General features: G+C 53.4%; 2 protein-coding genes and 1 non-coding gene across 6 annotated transcripts in view; 2 read left to right on the top strand and 1 right to left on the bottom strand.

Annotated features, from left to right (window-relative positions):
- Window positions 1-1,064, top strand: part of FANCI (FA complementation group I) — a 58,638-nt gene extending 57,574 nt beyond the window's left edge. For all 3 annotated transcript variants that reach the window (XM_006198460.4, XM_072950760.1, XM_072950759.1), the window contains exon 38: window positions 372-1,064. In XM_006198460.4, coding sequence (XP_006198522.1) covers window positions 372-434 — 63 coding nt within the window. In that variant the 3' untranslated portion in view covers window positions 435-1,064. The remainder of the gene's footprint in view (window positions 1-371) is intronic.
- On the bottom strand, window positions 287-17,584 carry POLG (DNA polymerase gamma, catalytic subunit). Of its 2 annotated transcripts, none has more exons than XM_072950761.1 (23): window positions 17,394-17,584; window positions 15,911-16,687; window positions 12,876-13,071; window positions 11,865-12,029; window positions 11,609-11,755; window positions 11,382-11,461; window positions 10,398-10,580; window positions 10,138-10,292; window positions 9,845-9,971; window positions 8,651-8,887; window positions 7,593-7,713; window positions 7,298-7,384; window positions 6,890-6,997; window positions 6,425-6,585; window positions 5,656-5,709; window positions 5,422-5,539; window positions 4,841-4,976; window positions 4,493-4,739; window positions 3,018-3,140; window positions 2,724-2,892; window positions 2,400-2,608; window positions 1,310-1,470; window positions 287-800 (listed from the first exon to the last, which is right to left on the bottom strand). In XM_072950761.1, the coding sequence occupies exons 2-23, from the start codon at window positions 16,525-16,527 to the stop codon at window positions 724-726; spliced, it is 3,678 nt and encodes a 1,225-aa protein (XP_072806862.1). In that variant the 5' UTR covers window positions 16,528-16,687; window positions 17,394-17,584; the 3' UTR covers window positions 287-723. The 2 variants fall into 2 exon arrangements, with proteins under 2 accessions (XP_072806862.1, XP_072806863.1); XM_072950762.1 differs by having other exon boundaries at window positions 17,420-17,572.
- A 218-nt stretch (window positions 17,585-17,802) lies between these two features.
- On the top strand, window positions 17,803-17,875 carry TRNAR-UCG (transfer RNA arginine (anticodon UCG)). Its single transcript has one exon. It is a non-coding gene; the product is annotated as a tRNA-Arg (tRNA).
- Window positions 17,876-19,835: the final 1,960 nt, after the last annotated feature.

A 19,835-nucleotide genomic window follows, 5' to 3' on the forward strand; every position in this document is an offset into this window, starting at 1 on the left:
AGCATCTCAAAAATTTTGAACCAACATTCTTTAGTTTATTACTCCAGGCCATAATGCACCTGGCCCCATCCACTCCCTCTGCCTACTTGGCACTTGAGTTCAGGGGAGTTATGTAGCATTTTGATGCCCCTTCTCTGTCATCGTGTCCCATGCATCTCCCCAGGTATAACAAAAGTCCAAAGGAAAGCAGGTAGCACTGCCTTACTCTACTGTAGAGGTCTCCCCATCCTCAACATTAATTTCTTCCCGTGGGTGGGGAAGGGGAGAAAGCATGACTGACACAGGCTCTGATGAGAAGATAAAGGATTTTTATTTCCACTGCCTCTGAGCAGGTTTATCACATTAGAGCGTTACTTTTTTCCCTCTTCTAGGGCACTGCATCAGAGCAAGAGGGACAGAACAAAGAACCAGCCAAGAAGAAAAAAAAGAAATGAAATGCCTGAGTTAATGCGACCTTTGGGGCTTCTGCTTTCTTTTTACCCAACAAGCAACAATGCCCCATTGTCCTACAGCCTGCACCAGTGTTGGCATCTTGGTTCTGAACCCACTGAACTCAACTGCACCTTTAGTTAGAGGCAATCATTCTTGGCAGGTCCTGCTACTGAAAAGTGGCTGGCCTTAGGCAAGCCCTTTTGCAAAAAGCACAGCTGAAAGCCTGAGTTTAGGAGCCTGCACCGCCCCAATGAAGCTCCACGGGAGCAAATACAGAGCCTCCAGGCAGAGCTATGGTCCAGGCTGGCTTCGTTTTTCCAAGGAGCCTTTGGTGAGTTCAATTATCTGGTAAATATCCAGCGCTTCACCTGAAAAATAGTGCAAATTAGTTAGGATGTCTCCATAAGAACTGTAACTAAGAGCTCAGGAGTGAGAAAAGGAGCTTCATGTTAAGGTCAAAAAGGACGGAAGGGTTGAGAGTAACTGCCAGGAATGGTTAAGTTTGTCTTAGATACACTTTAAATAGAAAATAAGTTTTCTGATTTGTCATTCAAAGCACAGTTTTTTCACCTAAGAATACACTTTGACTTTATTCAATAAACCTTTAAACATTTCTGTTGTGGATGCAAGAAGCCAGAGTTTCAAATATTTCTTCATTTTACTATGAACAGCTTTCTAGAAACATCCTTTTGTGATTTTTAACATCATATCATACTCACTTTGGACCCAGGGCACATTATAAACTGAAATAGCCTCATACACAGCACAAGAAGGGGGCGTCTCTTCCTCTGGTGCTCCAAGCTTCCTGTTGTCCAAGACCACTTTCTAGACTACCTCATACCCCACACGTAACAGGGAACACACGTGTTGTGCTTACCCTGGGGAATCCCGTATCTCCTTTCCATCCCAGTTGGGTTGGAAGGGGTTTTACAATCCATGGTCACTTCCTTCCTGAGGCACTGGTCAATATCGACTGCACTGAAAAAGGCGACTGACTGGGGCAAGTCGTTCAGACCCAGCTTGTAGGCAAACATGCACCTGAAAGAGACCCGATCTCTCAGTTGTGTCCTCTCTGTGAAAAAGGCCCGTCACTCCAGGAGAAATGACTTGGTAGCCCTTAGGGCAGGGCCTCCACACAACCAACTCTGTGTTCACTCAGTGAAGAAACTGAAGGGCCAGCACTGCCCCTGATCCAGCAGCCAAACACATCCCATTGATTGATAACACAATTATGGGCTCAAAACACCTTTTTCCCCCCAGTTTTGTACAGTTTATTGGGGTAAAAAATTTCTTCCAGTTATTGGGCCAGAGTTTGAATATACAGGGACTTTCATTAGCTTTGTTAAGGAAATGATTAGGAGGGCAGTGGAGACTGTTGAGTATTGTAAACATTCATTATTTACCCATTAATCAGGATAGATCATGGTTCTCAAACTGGTTCTGAGTGGCAGATCAACATGGAACTGTAATATCATTTAACCCAACCATATAAACTAGGAGTTTTACTACGTAAGGAAATGCAACTCAATATATTAAAAAATGTAAAATACTTTAAACATCACATTTGAGTTACCTCAATAATAACATTTTCTGTTAGAATAACAAACTTCTGGCACTTAATTAACATTTACAAATGAAAGAAAAACACCTCGATTTTCTATGAATTGAGAAAAGTCTCATTTGATTTTCAAAACAGGAAGGCGTGTTCTGCAGGGAAGCACAATTTGCGAACTACTCTGACCTTCCCCTGACCTCTCCTATCTCCTCAGTGACCTAGTCTTAGTATATGACAAAAAAAAATCTCTTCTAAATGTTGAGAACAGTCTTTTTAAGACTTCTACAATTTTTTAAAGTTAGAAGTAAAAGCAGAAGCATTTATTTCCAGGGAGATTAAAAACTCAGATCATGCTCAGCCCGGTCCAAGCCCCACACATCTGGCTTGTGGCCAGCCCAGTAGCCCCACCTACCTGGTCAGGAGGTTGGTGATCTGCAGGGCAAGGGCAGCGCGGTAGCGGTCCTCCTCCCGCACCAGGTAGCGCACCTCATCATGGATACTGATGCAGAAGCGCCCATCGATGGCAAACTCCTCAAACAGCCACTTCATGGCCACAAGCATGAGGTGTAAGTAGTCCACAGCGGAGCTTTGCACCACCCAGTTCACACGGCTGGTCATAAACTGGAGGGAAGGTAGGCACAGGCAGGAAGGATTAGGCCACAGAGCAGTTCACTTTTGTACAGGAGCCCGGCTGTCGCTGTGACCCCTCTTCCCATGTTCCAAGGTAACAAGATACCTCCCCCTGGACGGCAGACGGCTCCAGGGCTCTGCTGATGCGGCAGCCCAGCACTGGGGTACGTGGTGTGTCGGACATGGCAATGCTCTCCAGCTTGTTGAACATTTCTGACTCTGTGCCCCCCATCCATGCTCGTTCAGCTACCACCTCCCACTTCTTCCATCGTGACCTGGGGGACCAAAAACAAAGCTCAAGCTTTTGTCTTTCAGCATCTCAAGAGTTAAAAAAAGCATCCCAGCTCTCCTTGGGGCTAGCCTGGACCCTCTTCATCCTTAATGCACAGAAGGTTCTCACTTTCTTGAAGCTTCTTTCTGGATCTTGCGCAGATCCTGCAGGGAAACCCAGCCATCCTCAGTCCTGTCCACGGGAAGGTCCAACTCCCTCACCAGCCATTCGCCATCATCTGACAGCCGATACCTGGGGGGCAGTGTCACAACGGTCATTCCTGGGGAATACATCCTCTGTGCTAGGCGTGTCCAGTACCACCTCACTCCCATTTCCACAACTACTTGGGGTCATGCCTCTTCCCCTACAAGCTCTACTTCAGAGGGGGACACATGCTCACAGATGCTAAGTGACTTGCTGGGATCACACAGCCAGGAAGAGGTGGAGCCCAGATAGGAACCGAGGATCTGTGGGCTACACCATGGTAGCCCAATAAAGGACAGACCCTAACACAAAAGCCATTACTGTTACTATTGTCCTAGTGCCTTAGACACTGCACTGCCCAATGACCAACAGATGCCATGTATGAGTCCAGGAGGCAGCAAGGGCTACCACCCCGGACTGCGGGGGAGAGGGGGTAGAACAGGCTGCTCCTCGAAGGGGGGAGGGCATTTAGAGAAGCAGAAGACAACATACAGCCAGGCCTAGCTGACCCTTCACACTTCCCACTGCCCTAGACTCCCAGCTTCATTCAGTACAACTTCAGACATCACCAGGCTCATTCCCTAATGGTTCCAGAGCCGTCTCACTCACCTGTTCAAATTATGTCTCAGTCCAGACTCCTCTGTGAGGCCTTCAAATGTCTCCACAACTAAGGCCCAGCTTCCTCTGCCATCATTGCCCTCAGCTCCATCAGCACACACTGCCCACGGTGCACGCCGCCCCAACCCCACCGCATCCTCTCACCTACTCCGGACAACACTCAGCTCTCCTTTTCCGCATTATCCTTCACTTCCAGTCTTTCATGGGGAGATCCGTTAATTAAATGTGGGCACTTTCTATTATACCCAAGCAAGTTGTAAATATACCTCTCCTCCCTCACACTCGATTCAGGACCCTCCTAGGAGCCGGCTAAGGCCCTGAGCATAGAATAGGTACTATCAGAGGAAGCAAACTGGAAGCCTGGCAAGGCTTTCTCCTACAGCTAAGTCAGTTTTAAGTCTCTGGTTTCCCACAGCGCCCTTCTGTCAGCTATCTTTTACTAAACCACCTGCTTCATTCGCTCTCATTCCCTGTAGGCATGTGAGTGCAACCCCCACATTACTGTTTATTCTGCATGGCCAGAGCTGTCAGCCTGCTACCACTTGGTGACAGCATAACAAAAGTACAGTTTTAACCTTATGAGGAAAAATGTTTGACTATTAAACAAACAAATGTTGCAACCCAAGGACAAACCATCCTGGAGCTAAGTCACAGAGGTCTGGAGGGAGAGGGGCCAGGTGAGGGCTCAGGTAGTGCGAAGAGGTAGAAAAGATCGGGGTGGTAAAGGTAGGAAGGCAAGCCTGAGGCCCTGGGGGTAACATGGGCAGGGGAGGCACACTCACCGGCGGAGGCCCTTGGTGACCGCATACATCTGCTGGGCCTTCTCAGCTGCTTCCTGCCGTGTGAGCCGGTGGTTGAACTGCATCAGCAGGCGCTCAGCAAAGGGCTGCCCTGCCCCGTAGATGCGGCCATAGTTGAAGACCTTGGCGTGCTCACGGCTGATGCCCACCGTGGCAGCGGTCTTACTGTGCAGATCGGTACCCCTGCTCTTCCTGCCCTGCAGTGTCATCCATCCAAAGGCCGTACAGCCTGGGGAGCGAGGCAGGAGTGAGAAAGGAGGCTTCAGAAATATTCTCCCCAGCGAGGCATCCGGCTGCCTCCACTTTGCACCAGCCCTGGCTCCTGCTCACCATGCATGCCGGCAAAGTGGGCATCTCCAAGCACAGCTGCGATCCACAGCTCCTGTGAGTCCACATCAGCACCCACGAGGACGTAGCCGGGTGGGGCCTGCACCATGGCCTTCAACTCACTGCCTACTCGGTCAGGCTGCAGGAAGAGTGAAGTCAGGCCCTACCTAGGTACTCCAGTGAGACTCCTCTCGCCCATTCCTGGAGCCTGACTAGACAGAATGCTGGGGCCTTTCCTCAGGGGATGGTTTTAGGGAAGGCCAGACAGCACTGCCCCAAACTCAACTCCACAGTTCCAAGGGCGGCCGCCTAGCAGCAATGGGAGTGACAGGCAGAGTCCCTGCTCCATGCCTGGCCAGGTCTAGACTCCACAGTAGCTGTGCCTATCACGTCTTGTCAATGTCTGGCTAGAAGCAGGTGCCTAGAACACCTTTGCTGAAAAAATGTTATGAAGCCAGACTTGAACTTGGGTTCTGCCAGACCCAGAACTAAGATTCCTTTCCATGCTCCTCAGTAAAGGCCCTCCACAACCCGTTTCTGGAGACATAAGAGAGGTGGGGACCAGAGGTACAGAGGACACATACCCGGGCATTGCTGGCAGTGAGCCACGTGGGCTCCACAGCCCGTCGGGTGATGGTGCCGGCAGTCACCACCTGGGGCAGGATGGCCCCATAGCGGCCTTCCTCATCGTAGTTTGGGTGCCTGGTGGGGGTGATGGGGTGAGGGGGTGGAAGAACATGAGTCTCAATAGCTTGCTTGGGTCCTAGGACCCACCCCACTCAGTTTTCCTGTTTCCACAACCACTTGCCATGCCATACCTGGTCACAGCACGGGGCAGAGCCGACCTGGGCAGCCACACGACCATCTGGGAGCTGTGGGGACAGATTGCTCAGTACAGCCATGGGGAGCAGAATCCATTCCCCATCAAAACACGGCCCTCATCTGCCCAGCTTTGGGGGCTGCTGTGCCCCCTCCTTGCCTGGCATCAACTCTCTTCCCACTGACCTGACTCAGGGTGGGCCCTGGCATCTACTATATAGCAGCTTAAGCCATCTGGCAACTGGCCAGGCATCTGAGGCAGCTTCTGCCCCCATCCTGGAGTATCCACGGGGCATCCAACACCAGCCCTGCCACCAATGCCTCTTCCACGCTCAGGGTAGACTTCACCAACCCACCACAGCACTCAAAGAGTGTGCTGCTGGCAGCTGCAACCTGCCTTGGAACTAGCCTTCCATCCATTTGCCATTCCCAGCCTACAGGATCCAGCTCCCAGCCCCCAAGAGAACTTACAGGCTACTATCCCTTCATGGGAGGGGTCTTAAAGAGCTGAGAGGGGCCATTGAGGTCCTCCATCACCAACTCTTTACATACAAGGAAACTGAAGCTGGAAAGGGAAAGAGACTTGCCTGTGGCACGAGGACCACAAGTAGCTTGGCCTCAGATCACAGCTGGGCTGCCCCTCTACTGCAGCACAGGCTGAGTCGGGGGGCCCCTGGGTGGGAGGCAGGGGAAGGGAGTCCCAGGACTGCAGTAATTGGCCAGGGGCACCAACAAGCAGCATGTCTCTGCCCCCCTGTGGTAGCCCACCTGATACGTTTATGGGCATTCCTCCAGAAAGAAATCATTTTGTTGATTTCCAAGGCCCGAGGCCCACTGGCACCTCCTGGGCCAGCCTGCAAGGTGCCATCCTCCATCTTCGGCAGGAAGTCTTTTGCAAAGGGGCTGCCCACATTGTAGATGTTACCATCCTGAAGAAAGCAAAGGAAGCAGGGGCTAGAGGCACATGGCAGACCTCTGGCTGGGGAACCAATGCCCTGTACACCTGGTCTCTGCCACCACCATGCCCCTCACCACCCATTTTTCAGAAGGAAAAGACAGGCTCAGAGAGATGGCGGTATCTGTCTGAGATCACACTCTGCCCCACTACTTACTACCCTCATTGCTGTACAAAAAAAAAAGGCAGTCCCCTGGTTTGAGTCACTGAGGACGCCTACTGTGGATACTGAGCACAGCGAGGACACCACGGAACAGGGCATGAACCAGGACACACACCTTGTGAGGCAGCTTGAAGAACCAGCAGCCAGGGATATCCACATCGTTGTAAGGTCCGTTGCCATGGTGATAGGCTGGCTGGCTGGCTTTTGGGCCACCAGCAGCAGTCTGTGGAGGCCACACACTACATCAGGCCCTGCTCCAGCACCTGCATTCAGCGAGGGCCATGGGATAGGAGGGTGGGGAAATGGGCCTGAAATGGTGAGCAGGTAAACTAGGAAACGACAGGATGGACAAGCTTCCTCCTTGGCCTCCAACAAGTGTATGGCCACCCAAGGGTAGGGCAGCAACTCCCAACCCCCCAAGACCACAGAACTCTCTGAGGGGGAAAGAGCTACTTGGGCACAAGAGGAGGGCCCTGCCACCCAGCACCCACCCAGAGAACCCCTGAGCAGGCGCCCAGCTCACCAGAGCTGGGGGTTGACCTGGCACCTCCACTTGCAAGTTCTCCACCTTGGCCTCCACCTCCACTTCTAAGCAGCCCATTTCTTCCACCTGGATGGGCCCAGGTACCAAAGGAGTGAAGCAGGGGGCTGGGTCAGCCCAAATCCACCAGCCCCTCCCTGCGACACGCAGACAGCCCAGGACAGCCTGGGGTAAGCAACTTAGCGCATCCAGGGCCCCACCCCCACCCAAAAGGCTGCTCCTTCCTTGAGGGAACAGAGCTCCCTCCCTAGAGCTCAGGTTCAGAGCCCACCCTCACCGTCTGCCACATGGTGCTGCTGTCGGTGAGCAGGAACTCCTCCACCAAGCCCACCTCCTGTGGCTCCAGCTGCTGCTTCCCCTGTTCAAGACAGTGCTTCCTGTACAGGGACTCGATGGCTCTGGGCAGAGAACAGCAGCCTGATTACTGGGTGCCCCCTCCAGGCCAGGTAGCTCGCTGGGGGCCTTCCACTTTGTATAGTCCTCAGTCAGCTCTGAGGCAGAAGGGAACAGCACTTTCCCTGGTTTACAGACAGGGAGTGACAAATTGAAAACAGCAGCTCAATGATGGTAGGCCGGGTTTGAGGCCTGGGCCAGCTCAAATCCTCTCACCACAGAGCCACCACCTCCCCAGGAAAGCTCTGGGAGCAGAGCAATGGGAAGTCAGGGCCCGGGCCCTGCCCCAGGCTGGCTCCTGCCCACTCATCCATCCTTCGGCTCAAAGGAGCAGGGCTGATCCCTGCCTCTTTTGTCCGAAGGCCCCACTGGTGGTTCAGGCTGCTCTGAGGAGCCAGGACTCGCAATTCTGGGCCGCTTCAAGTGCTGTGGCTTCTCCCCAACAGCTGTCTGTCAAAAGCTCAGGGTCTATGACCTCAGACAAGCAACCAACCTCCCGAGGACTTTGTTTTGCCAACTCTAAAATGGAGATAACCATCCTTCTCGTGAGGCTGCTTAGGGAAAAAAGGAGGGAAGTACTGTAAAAGGTTTATTAATGCAGAATGTAATCAGTGCTCAATAAATTATACTCAAAAAAAGGCAACCACGCCCATCTCCCTTATGTCTTCCAACAGCCCTCCCTCTCTGCATGTTCCTGTGGGGGCAGCTGTGCTGCTGGGTCCAAGAGCAGGACCTCGGTCCTGCCCTCTCCAAGCACCACGCCCTCAACCCCTACAGGGCTCTGAGTCCCAGAGAAAAAGGGCAGCCAAAGAAAAAAGAACTAGAACCCAGACCCTCAGACCCAAGCTTGTTTCACTAGTCTGAGCTGCTGGGCTTGGTCTCTCCAGCAAGGGGAGGGGGTCTCTAGAATCCAACCCCTTCCTCCCCGAGCCAGAGCCTCACGTGTAGGGGCAGGCCACCTCAGTCGACGTTAGGGCAGTGCCTGTGGGCACCTTAACCAGGTTGTCCCGCCGCCCAGGCACCAGGTAGCCCCAGCCATGCCGCTCCGAGTAGTGCAGAGGGAAGCCGTCCCAGGTCAGTGCCATGAGTTTAGGTGTGATCCGCATCTGGAGACTGAGGAGACTGGGGCCGGGGGTCCATGCAGGGTCATCTAGCCGGGGACAGAGCTTCCGATACCACCTATGCTCCACCAGAAGAGAGCAGTGTCATAGCAGTGGGGCGAGAACAGCATGTGACAGCGGGGAAGGCTCTCTCTACCAGGACAATTCCCCATCTACCCTCCAAGGCCTCAGGGCTTTCTGATGACCTCAGCCTACAGTTGCCATCCCCTCCCCCTGGGATACAGCCAGGACCCCTATGGAGTGCCCTAGAATAATTCGAGTATCTCAAAAGCAAACATCCTATGTCAGCCCCATTGTTCTATTTAGAAGCCAGGACCCACAAGCATAGCCTAGGGCTGGACTCCTTCCCAAGCTCCATTTCACGCAGGGAAACTGACCAGAGGAGCAAGTAGATCTGCCCTCCTACCACTGCTCCAGAGACACACCAGAGCCATCAGAGCTCATCTCTCACATGCTGTTCACCAAGCCAAAGCCAGGGTCAGCAAGTGAGGTGCCCAGGGCACAAAATTTAAGGAGGCCTCACTCTCGGGCAAATGCAAAGCTGGCACCCTGCTGTCCACCTCGGCTGCCCCTATTTTCACATCTCTGCCACTCCATGGGGCTCGAATGAAGGGTCACCTCCTCAAGGAAGCCTCCCTTGATTTCCCTAGGCAGAGTTAGGCGCTGTCAATACTGATCACTCTTCTGTCTCATCATAGATATAAACATCAGCTGCGCTGGCTGGTCCGCACAACTGGCTCCTCTCTGGGAGAAGCTACTGGAAAGGAGGAGTTATATTTCTATTCGCACCCTCAGTGGCTGCTGGGAGGCTTAGTGTACTTGTTCTGAGTAAGTCCAGTGACCCAGAGATCAAAGCAAACAAGTGAGAGCAGGATTGGAAAACGGCAGGAACAAATGTCAATAAGCTAGTAAAGGCCCAAATGCACGCCGTCCACTGTGCTGGGCCCGGAACAGGGGTGTCCCACGGTGGAGAGGTAAGGGTGGCCTTTGGACATGTTAGGGGGACAAGGCTCACCCAGGGTGTCCAGGAAGGTGCTGGGGCCGCTTGGGCAGGAGCTCTGTGGTCTCCCTCAGCTGCTCCAAGCAGGCGCGGGCTGTGACATCTCGCTGAAACTCCTCCTCTTCACTGGGGGGGCCGGGGTCTGCACAGGGTTGGGGAGGACAATCAGGACCAGCGAAGGGTCTCTAGGAAAGACCTGCCCAGCTTACTCAACTCCAGAAGGCTGGAACGACCCCTTCCAAGGGATCCCCGAGTCCCAGGACCTTCCCAGGCCCATCCCTGCCCCATCTCCCACCCACGTTCCCCACCTTCCTGATCCTTGGGATCCCCAGAGGCCCCAGCCCCCTCGATGGGAAACTTGCTGGCTGCAGCCGGCTCCTTCCTCTTCACCTTCTTTGCCTTCTTCTGCTTAAACTCCTGCAGGTCCCACTCCAGGTCCCAGAGCCAAGGATCTTCTTTATACCTGCACAGCCAGTCCATCAGGGCAGGGCTAAGGCCAAGCTGAAGGCCAGGCCTCCCACCTGCTCATCCTCTGCAGGGGAATCCTGCCCGCCCAAGGCCTGGCTACCTCTCTCCTGAGAGCAGCTGGCAGGCATCGTTGGCCAGGTCCATCAGTGACTTCTTCATCTCCCTCTGGAGCTCCTCATAGGTGCTCTGTGCCTCCGCCAAGTAACGCTCCCAGTTCTGGTTGACGGGCAGGTAGGAGACACCCATCTCCAACATGCCGGCCAGAGTCACCGGGTGGGGACACCTTGAGGACAAACACCAGGACTGCCATAAATGACCACAGGAGGCAAGGCTTTGACCCACTCCCTGAGCCAGCCTGGCAAGCCTCAACCCAACCAACTCACTTGTCCAAGAGACAGGGGTTCAAACCCCAACTCTACCACTTCCCAGCTATAAGACCCTGGGTAAGTCACTTCATCTCTCTGAGCCTCAGTTCCTTCATCTATAAAATGGGAATATTACCCTATCCTTAGGATCACAAAAATGAAAATGGCTGCCATATACTGAGTAATGACTAAGTGCCAGGCCCTGTGCTAACAAGCCCATACACACAAAAGATCAGACAAGAACTTCACATCTGGGGCAGTCAGGCACATCTGTGTATGTTTCACGGATAAGAACACTGAGGCTCAGAGAAACCAAGTAACTTAACTTGCCCAAGGTCAAATGAGCTGGATACTATCAAGACTGGAACCAGGTCTGGCTGACGCTTACGACTCTGACCACATCATAAGACTGACTCACTAGTAAACATAACCAAGAAGGATGTGAAGCCCCTAGCTCAGGGTGTGGGCATAGAAACGGCGCTTAGCAAACCAGGACCACGCACGTGAAACAAGCACAGCCTCAGTCCTCCACTCCAGGGCCTCTGTAGAAACCCCAGAGTCCAAGGTCCAGGTAGCCATCACTGGACAGAGGCTCCATCCTCTCAGCCCAGAAAGGCTAAGGCCCCAGCCTGAGAAAGCCCGTCACCACCTGGTTACAGTGGGCCCAGGTCCCGGGAACCCACTGACCCCCATGGGTTCCCAGAGGGGCTTTCCCTCACCTCTCCAAGAAGAGCGGTAGCTGCTGCTGGAAAACCTCATAGGTGGCCCACACGTCCTGGGCACAGTACTGCATCAGGTCCTGGCACAGGCGACAGGAAGGCACTGGGTGGGCAGCCATCCCACTACCACCGCCGGGTCTCAGGGTCAGGTCTGTCAGCTGTACTCCCCAGGGTCGCTAGAGGTCTGCCATGGCCCACTTCCCCAGAGCCCCTCTCCACCACCATACCTGGAAGTTCTCACGGATGTCCTTCATGCTACCCTTGACAAACAGCTCACGAGGCTCCTTCTCTAAGGGGGACCCCCCCACATAGAGACTGTGCACGTCCGCCAGATTATTGACACTGCTGATGTCCAGCCAGTCCCAGGATGAGATCTGGAGGCCAGAGCAAGGGCCACAGCAGATCAGCTTGGCCTCAAGCCAGACAGGCCGGCTGGTGAGAGGGCCCCAAGCACCCTGCTCCAGTCTCCCCAAGTGCTCTCACCGCTGGGCCATTGGCTTTGCTCTGGGATTTCTGGCCTCGCTGTGCAGGGTGCCGGGCCTTGTGCTTGCCCTGCCTGGCTGCCATCCACAGGCTGCGCTGGAAGCTGCTTAGCCCTGAGATGGCCATGTGCATGCTCATGGTGTCCAGGAAGCGCATGCGGGAGCCCTGAGGAGGGGAGAGACTGCGGCTGAAGAGCCAGCCCACCACTGCTTCAGTGCTTTGGCCCACCAACCCTACCTCGGCCTCCCCTCCACCCAGGAGAGGCCTGCCTTCTCAAATCCTAGCCACTCTTGAAGATGCAGGCCTGGCTCAATCCCAACACACAAGTCCTTGCCAGCATCTAGCAACAGCTCTGAGGGGCATCTTGGGAAGACAGTGGCCGAAACTAAGCCTTCCAAATGATGAGGCTCGGCCCCCAGCCCCAGACCTGCCACTCACAAGCTCGGCGGCCCTGGGCAAGTCACCAAGGCTGTCTGAGCCTCAGCACCCTCAGCTAGAGGCCAAGGCTGCTCTCAGCTGCCCTGCCTTTCTCCTACAGCACTTTTCATAAAATAAAGAATTGCCACAACTACACACCAGACATGGTTCTGAGTGTTTGCCATGTGTACTGTTCAAACCTTCCCAACAAACCTATGAGGTAGCGTATTTTACAAATAAGGAAACTGAGGCTCAGGGATGTTAAGAAGCTCATGCTGCTCATCAGTGGCTGAGGCAAGATGTGAGCCCAGGCTGTGGGTCCCAGAGCCTTCAAAGACCCATGCTAAGCTCTCAAACGCCACAGAGATAAGGGCCATTAGTACTGTGACAACTTAGGTCCTGTGCCAGGCAGATCCTAACGACAGAACAGCTGGCACAGGGACCAGAGGCAGGGCTGGTCAACAGAAGGCCCTGTCACTGCTACAAAGGCAATGGAGGCACTGGCCAGGAAAAGCAATGCCTTCCCTCACCACTGAGATCAGGGCTCTTAGCCCACCCCACGCCAGAATCTGCAGTTGGCCCCAGGAACCTTACCTGGATCAGGTACTGCTCCCTGATATGTGCTCGGTCGAAGCAAACATTGTGCCCCACCACTAGCTGCTCCTGCCAATCCCGCTGGGTGGGGCCGCCAGCACTGGCAGGGACCTCCAGGGGAATGAGGTCAGCCGGCGACAGCTGGCTGGTCCAAGAGTAACGCTCTTCCACCAGCCGCCGGCTGCACCAGGAATACCTGAGGGAGGCGAGAGACAGGCAGATTCAGCTCGGAGGCCCTGAAGTTCTGCCCCACAACACCCGCTGCACACCTACCACCACATGCCAGGTCCTGCACTAGCAGCTGGGGACACAAGTGAGACCAAGGGGTGCTCCTAACCCTCACAGAGCTAGAGCTCAGGTGGGGTGGTTTGGGGGTGTGGGGCTGGGGGCAGGGAGGAGTTACAAAAACTTCTTTACTTTTCACTTCCATAGACAGAAGTGGAGCTAAGTGCCCCAGCACCAGGAGTCCCAGACAGGCATTCAGCCTGGGCCACCGAGGGGTTTATTAGGTCCAGGGCTCACCAAGTCTATACTTGGCTCCGAGGTGTCTTGATAAACAGTATCAACTCCTCGTGCCCAAAAGCAAAAAATGGCTAATGTTCAAAGTACAAGTAAAGGAGAGAGATGATTATAAAAGAACCCAAAGTGGAATTTTTTAATTGAAGTGGCAAAAAAAAAAAAGACAAATGCTGCACACATGTACAGGATGAATCATCTGACAGCTGGAAAGACTCTGAAGGACAAAGAGCAAATCATGCACCTTATAGAAGGTGCTATGCCTCTGAGCAACCACCCTCAGTGAGAGACCAGGGAAAGTGCCAGAATGGAGGAAATACACGCACATGTGCTAGGGGTTGGGGTAGGAGGGACAGGGAATGTGTGCTGCCTATTGGGGGCCTGACACTGATTCAGGACAAGGCTGGAGTCTGCTCAAGACCCATAAGGCTAAGTGTGGGGAAAATGGCCACTGAGCAGAAGCCTTTTGCAAACCACAGATTACACCAAAGGGCCAAGGCCACTCAGCATCAAAGTGAGTGACGAGGCCATGTGTGTGGCCACCACAGCTGCAAAGGAGCTCCCTGCTTCCCTTATGGAGGGGAGGAGGGGTTATCTGCCACAACAGTTACAACAAACATAGAATAAGTTTCTCTGTGGGAGAAGGCAACCAGCAAAAAGAGGTTCCTAGCTTTAAACCTGGTAAAATCTAACTCACACTCCAAATGGTGGGAATATGTACAGGGACTCAACCTGAAACCTCCTCCCCTTTCAGTTCAGCACCTCAAAGCCCTTAAAAACAACACAGAAGTAAAGGCTAAAGAATGTCAAATATCTGAGGCCAAGGTGATGACAGGGGCTTGAGTTGCAGTAAAAAGCCCAGGTCTGCAGCTATGCACGAGAACCATCTGGGTAAATTTAGTTGTGATAAAAAAGAAAACCAAAATGAAAACACCTTTGGCAAATTTAAGATGATTCAGAACCAATGAGATTAACACTACACTTTTCCTGTGACTCTTAGATCACTGGTGACAGCCTGTGCAATGTTCCCCTGATCTGATGACCAAAGACCTTACCAGCAGCCTTTGGGAAGCTGTTCTATGAGCTGTCCAAGGCTTCCCCCTCCCACTGGAAACTGCAGGCTGCTCAGGTACCCAGGTACCTGATGTGACGCAGCCACATGGCAAGGATGTGCTCAGGTCACCCATGCCCCCACCACAGCCAGGCTCCCAGAAGGAAGGCCCTAGTAGGAGCCCAGGCCTTAGCATGACTTCTGCCATCTGGCAAACTGAGCAATGTCCCCAACACCACTAGCAAGAATGGAATGAGAATGAGAGGAGGATGGGAAGGACAGGGAGAGAGAGGAAAAAGAGGTGGAAAGTAGGGGGACGAAGAAGGAGGAAGAGAAAAAAGGGGGACTTCAGGTAAATTGGCCAAAAATGACCAAGAGATCAAAATACGCCTTTCTTGTCACTTGTTTCCTAATTTCCTTTCAGCCAACACAGCCTACTTTACTTTCTCAAATGATGGACAGTATCCCCTCTATATTGACCATCAAGTTACAGAGTAAGCACTGAGATTCTCATCTTAACTGGAACTAAATCAATGAAGAATCATCTAGTTTTGCTCTTTTCAGCCATTAATGCCTACCTTATCTATTTAGCCATGTTTTCACCATTTTCAACTGCATATTTAACATTTCGCAGCTTTCTTTACAAAGATGTAGCTTCCAATAGGAATAAAGAAACTGCCAACTTTTTTGCTGGCCATGCCTGAAAGCATTAAGGTTGTAAATAGTATTTTAATCCTGGAATGAAGAATAAAAAAGGGGAGAAACAGTACTGCCATCATTGTTTGAAAAAGAAACTTGGGTAGCACTTAGAAAGTTATTTTAAAAGAAAAGAGAGATTGGATATACCTTTTGGGGACCAAAATGCCTGCATGCCTGCTTGGGAAGCTGGGGGCATGAAGCAGTGCTTCTCAGCTGGGGGTGGTGTGGTCAGGGGAATGCTATCTGAGATTTGGAAAGGTTGGGGTGGGGGGCGGGGGTGGATTTGGTCTGGCATTTAAGGGAGTGCCTGGGGATGCTGTGTCTTACACTGCCTGGGACATTCCCGCAAAAGGGAGAATTCTTCTGCCCAAAATAACCAATAGCATCCCCAAATAGAAACACCATTCAAATGTCCTGGACTAACTCCTCAGGAAGCTATCAGGAGAAGGGGTAGAGGCACAAATCGAGGTGATCTCAAGCTCCTCTCCCAGTCAGTCTCGAGCGCGACACTCTATCCTGTGATTCTCTGCAGAGCCCCATCACCACCTGACATTTGCTTAGGTGTAGTTTACTACCCATATCTTCCCACCAGAAAGTAAGCTCTGTAAAAGCTGGGGTCAAGCCTATCTTAGTTCATTACTTAATCTACGGCCCCTGGAAGAGCACCGGCCGGACACATAGTGGGAGCTCAGCAAATGTGCACTGAACCAAACTATTAAGCTGGGCCCCCTACGTGTGCTAAAATCCCCTGACCCCAGTCCCTACTCACCAGGCCGAGGGGGATATGGCCACCGCCAACGTGGGGCAAGTTCCCTCTGCCAAGCAGACCTCCACGTCGAACACCAGGGCCCGCTCCTCGGGGATGGCCACGGGTTCGGCCTCCCCCGCGGGGCCGTACCGGGTCCAGCCCTCCGCCCAGGCCCAGCTCGGGGGCCGGGGGGGCAGCTGGGCCTGCAATAGCAAGTTGGCCGCCTCCAGGTAAGGCAGGCTCTGCTTCTGGGCCAGGAGGCGGAAGTGCTGGTCCAGGCTGCCCCCGTAGAGGGGCGGCAGGCGCAGCTCCACGTCGGGCAAGGGCGCGGCCGGCTGCCCCCAGAGCCCGTGCCTCTGTAGGTGCTCGACGCTGCGGCGCACCGCGGCCTCGCCGGGCATCTCCCCGCCGCGCCCGAAGATTTGCTCGTGAAGCCCTCTCGAGAGCATCTGGATGTGCAATGGGTTGTGCCGCAGCTGCCCGTCCTCCGAGGATGGCACTTGCTGCTGCTGCGGCTGCAGCTGCGCGTCGCTGGGGCCGGGGCCGGGGACGGAGCTGGAGACCCAACGCCCCGGAGCTGGAACCGGCCCTGGCCCGACGGTGGCGCCGGCCACCTTCCTCCAGAGCAGGCGGCTCATGGTTGGTGCAGGGAGCCCCCCGATGGGAGTCAGGACACCTGGCTTTGGACTCCAGCTTGGCTGCTTTCACTGGTTGAAAGACGTGGAGAGAGACAGGTCCTGCCTCTGTTTTCCTGTCAGTGAAATGGTTCTGACCATGCCTGCCTTCCACCCACAAATCCTAAAGGAGATAGATGATACAGTGTTACTTATTACACACGTTAACACGTGTCATATTAACAGCCATCGTTTCTTGAGCACTCACTGCGTCCCAGGCAGCGTGCCAGGCGCCTTTAGGTACATTTTCTCAGTTAATTATAAAACAATCGGGAAACATCAATAACCCTCCTGAGAAAACTGAGGTTCACGTAGGTTCATCATGAAAGGCGAAGGTTAAGAGTGCAGACTCTGGAATACGACGTGGGTTTGATTCCCGGCTCTGCGTCTTAGGAGATGTGTGACCTTGGCCAAGCTCCTTAGGCACCAATTTCCTACTCTGTGAAATGGGGTTACTGATTCTATCACACAGGACTGCTGTTTGGGTAACAAAGGGCGAATGTGTCGCGCGGCCCGGCCCTCCGCAAGTGCTAGGCAAATGGTGGCTGCCGTCACCGCGACCGCTGCGGTCAGAAGGCCTAGCGCCTTTAGGTGTCAGCGCCCAGATTCGAACCCGCCGGATGCGCCGCCGTCCCGCAGGGCCCCCACCCACTCGCAGGTCGCGGCCCAAAGGGCCCAAGGCGCCCTGCAGGGGGCGTCGGCAGTGGCCCCTCGCCTAAGCCCGGCGGCGGCGCCGCGGTGCGTCCTGGGACGCGCCTCCGCCCAGCTCAGTGCCTCGCTCCCTGACTGGAAAGGGAGGGGCCGCACCGCCGCTCAGCAACCTGGCCTACCCGCCACAGCCGAACCCGCCGGAAACCTCAGTGCGCCCGGCGCTTCCCGACCCCAAGCTGGCGACGCGACGTCTCCCTCCGCGCGGCCTCTGCAGCCTCAGGCTGGTTTGTGGCCTTCACCGGACTAGTCCGCCTCGCTGGCACCCGCAACTTCCCGTCTGCTCCCTGTTCAGTCCCGCGGCTACCCGAGAGGCAGGCGGGAGACTCCCGGCGCGACCAATAGGAGAGCTACAAGTGGGCCGGTCCGCCCGCGGGGGGGGAATGGGACTTCCGGGTGGGCACTCCCCGCGGAACTCCGGGAACCAAGGTCCAACCTCCCCTGCTCAAGAAGTAGGTGGATTGGTCCCAGGCAAACCAGTGGGCGGTAATAATACTTTTTAGATTGTCCAAAGAGCACCAGCTTTCGAGCGGCCGCGTGGCCTAATGGATAAGGCGTCTGACTTCGGATCAGAAGATTGCAGGTTCGAGTCCTGCCGCGGTCGTGGAGGGCTGTGTATGTACGTTTTTGACTTCACCTTAAGAATTTTCTAAAATTAAGAGCTGGGACAGTAGGAAACGCTATCGCGCACCCCACGTTGAAATCAGAGAACACCCAGATCTGCGGAAGTAACGGCCCCCACCCAGTACTTACTTGCGAAATTGCTCCCCTTTGGGCGCCTACCCCACGCCAGTGACGGAAGAGTGGGGCATCCTATGTGGAAACCGTGATTTTAAATCAGTTGATACGTGGGAATGATTGAGATTCGCATCTGAACGGCTGCTCCCACCCTCTCTCTCTTCATCCTGGGCAATTCTGATGGGTAAAAATGCTGCTTTTCGTTGACCCCGAATCTGCCGCCCACCGGCATTAAGCCCTAGCCCAAGCGCGTCCAGCTCCCCAACCCCCGGCCTGGGGAGCCACCAGGGGGGGCCTTCCTGGCTTCGCGGTCTCCAGTCTCTGCATCCACCTTCTGTTGCTCCAGGTACCTCAACAGCTCTGCTTTCTGAGCTCTGTGGTTGATAAACTGTAAAGTGCCTCGCAGAACGAGGTCCCTGTGGATAACGAGAGCCTGGGGATTAGATCCTGGAGACCCAGCTGCACAGATGTGGAGAGCGAGGCTTAGAGAGATTTGAGACCGACCTGAGGACACACAGCTGATTAGGGACAGAATTCAGGCCTCAGTGAAAGTCAGTCCCCACCCCTCAGCCCTTGCGTGTGCCAAGACACGTGAATTGACCTGAGAAATTGACTTCGGTATTTTTCAGGGGTGTGGGTTGGAGATACCCAGGAAAACACACACCTCTGCATATTCTGAGGACTGATCACTCCCGGAGAGGCTGAGAGAATCTCCAGACGAAGGCTTGGGAAGGGCACACAGTAACATGGAGACTAGCTCCTTCCATACATTTTCCCTTTCTTTATTTTAAAAGTATGAACACTGTTCTGGGTGTATTTCGTGTAGACACAAATGTGTTTTTGTTTGCTTGTTTCTTTCTTTCTTTTGGCAAGAAAATACAATCAACTGAAAATTCATCATTTTATAACCTAGGTTTTTTCCCCCTTAACCTCAAACCATTGAGATTTTTACAAAAATGCCAAGAGGAGAGGCTCTCGGCTTAAACCAGGGAGTCTCTTAAGTAGGGAAAACATTTTCATTATTTCTTCTAATCTGCAATTTAGCATTTCCCTCAGTTATGAGGTTAGGCAACCAGCCACAGTAGTATTCACAATACCTGAGACTTTTTCCCCAATAGCAATCACAGATATTCCCATAACACATTACAGTTGCTGCATATTTTTCAAAATATTGTTTATACTCATCTGTACTTCAAAATAACAGTGTTGGGCCACTACTAGATCTCCTATAATGAGTTAACCCAAATCTCTCTGAGCCTCGCTTTCCTCATTCTTAGATGTCTATAGCACATAAAAGCTAAGCTCTCCTGGCCTAACTGAATGTCACTTCCAGAAATGCTGTTGCCAGGCCTGTCTGACATCCATTGGGAGAACAGCCCTCCACCCAGGTTCAGTGCCAGGAAATGTCCATTCAGATGCCTGCCCCTCCCAGAAGGCTACTTCAGGTCAGTCTGGTACCCTGGAATTAGAATCTTCAACAAGGACAAAAGTGATTGACACTGATTCCTGCTGAGGGAGGGCACCCAGAGGCATAAGCTCCTCCTGCCCAGCTGCACTATTTCCAGGATTCTGAGCCCAGCTCCTCCACCTTCCCTCCTGCATTTTTGGGGAGCTCCTTCGTGAATGTGTTCTTCAATAAAAGTCTGTTTCTGCTAGTAATACCTGAAAAACCACATACATTTCCCTACAATTCACTGGACCTCTCCTTCCAGACAGCAAGAGACACATTCATTAGGAACCCCCATCCTAATCATAACACTCTTTTTCCTGCAAAGGATGTACCTCAGTTGCAACAAAAGCTGATTTTTTAAAATCTCCCCTTCCAC

The sequence above is a fragment of the Vicugna pacos genome, chromosome 27 (genome assembly GCF_048564905.1).
Source record: "Vicugna pacos chromosome 27, VicPac4, whole genome shotgun sequence".
Taxonomy (NCBI): Eukaryota; Metazoa; Chordata; class Mammalia; order Artiodactyla; family Camelidae; genus Vicugna; species Vicugna pacos.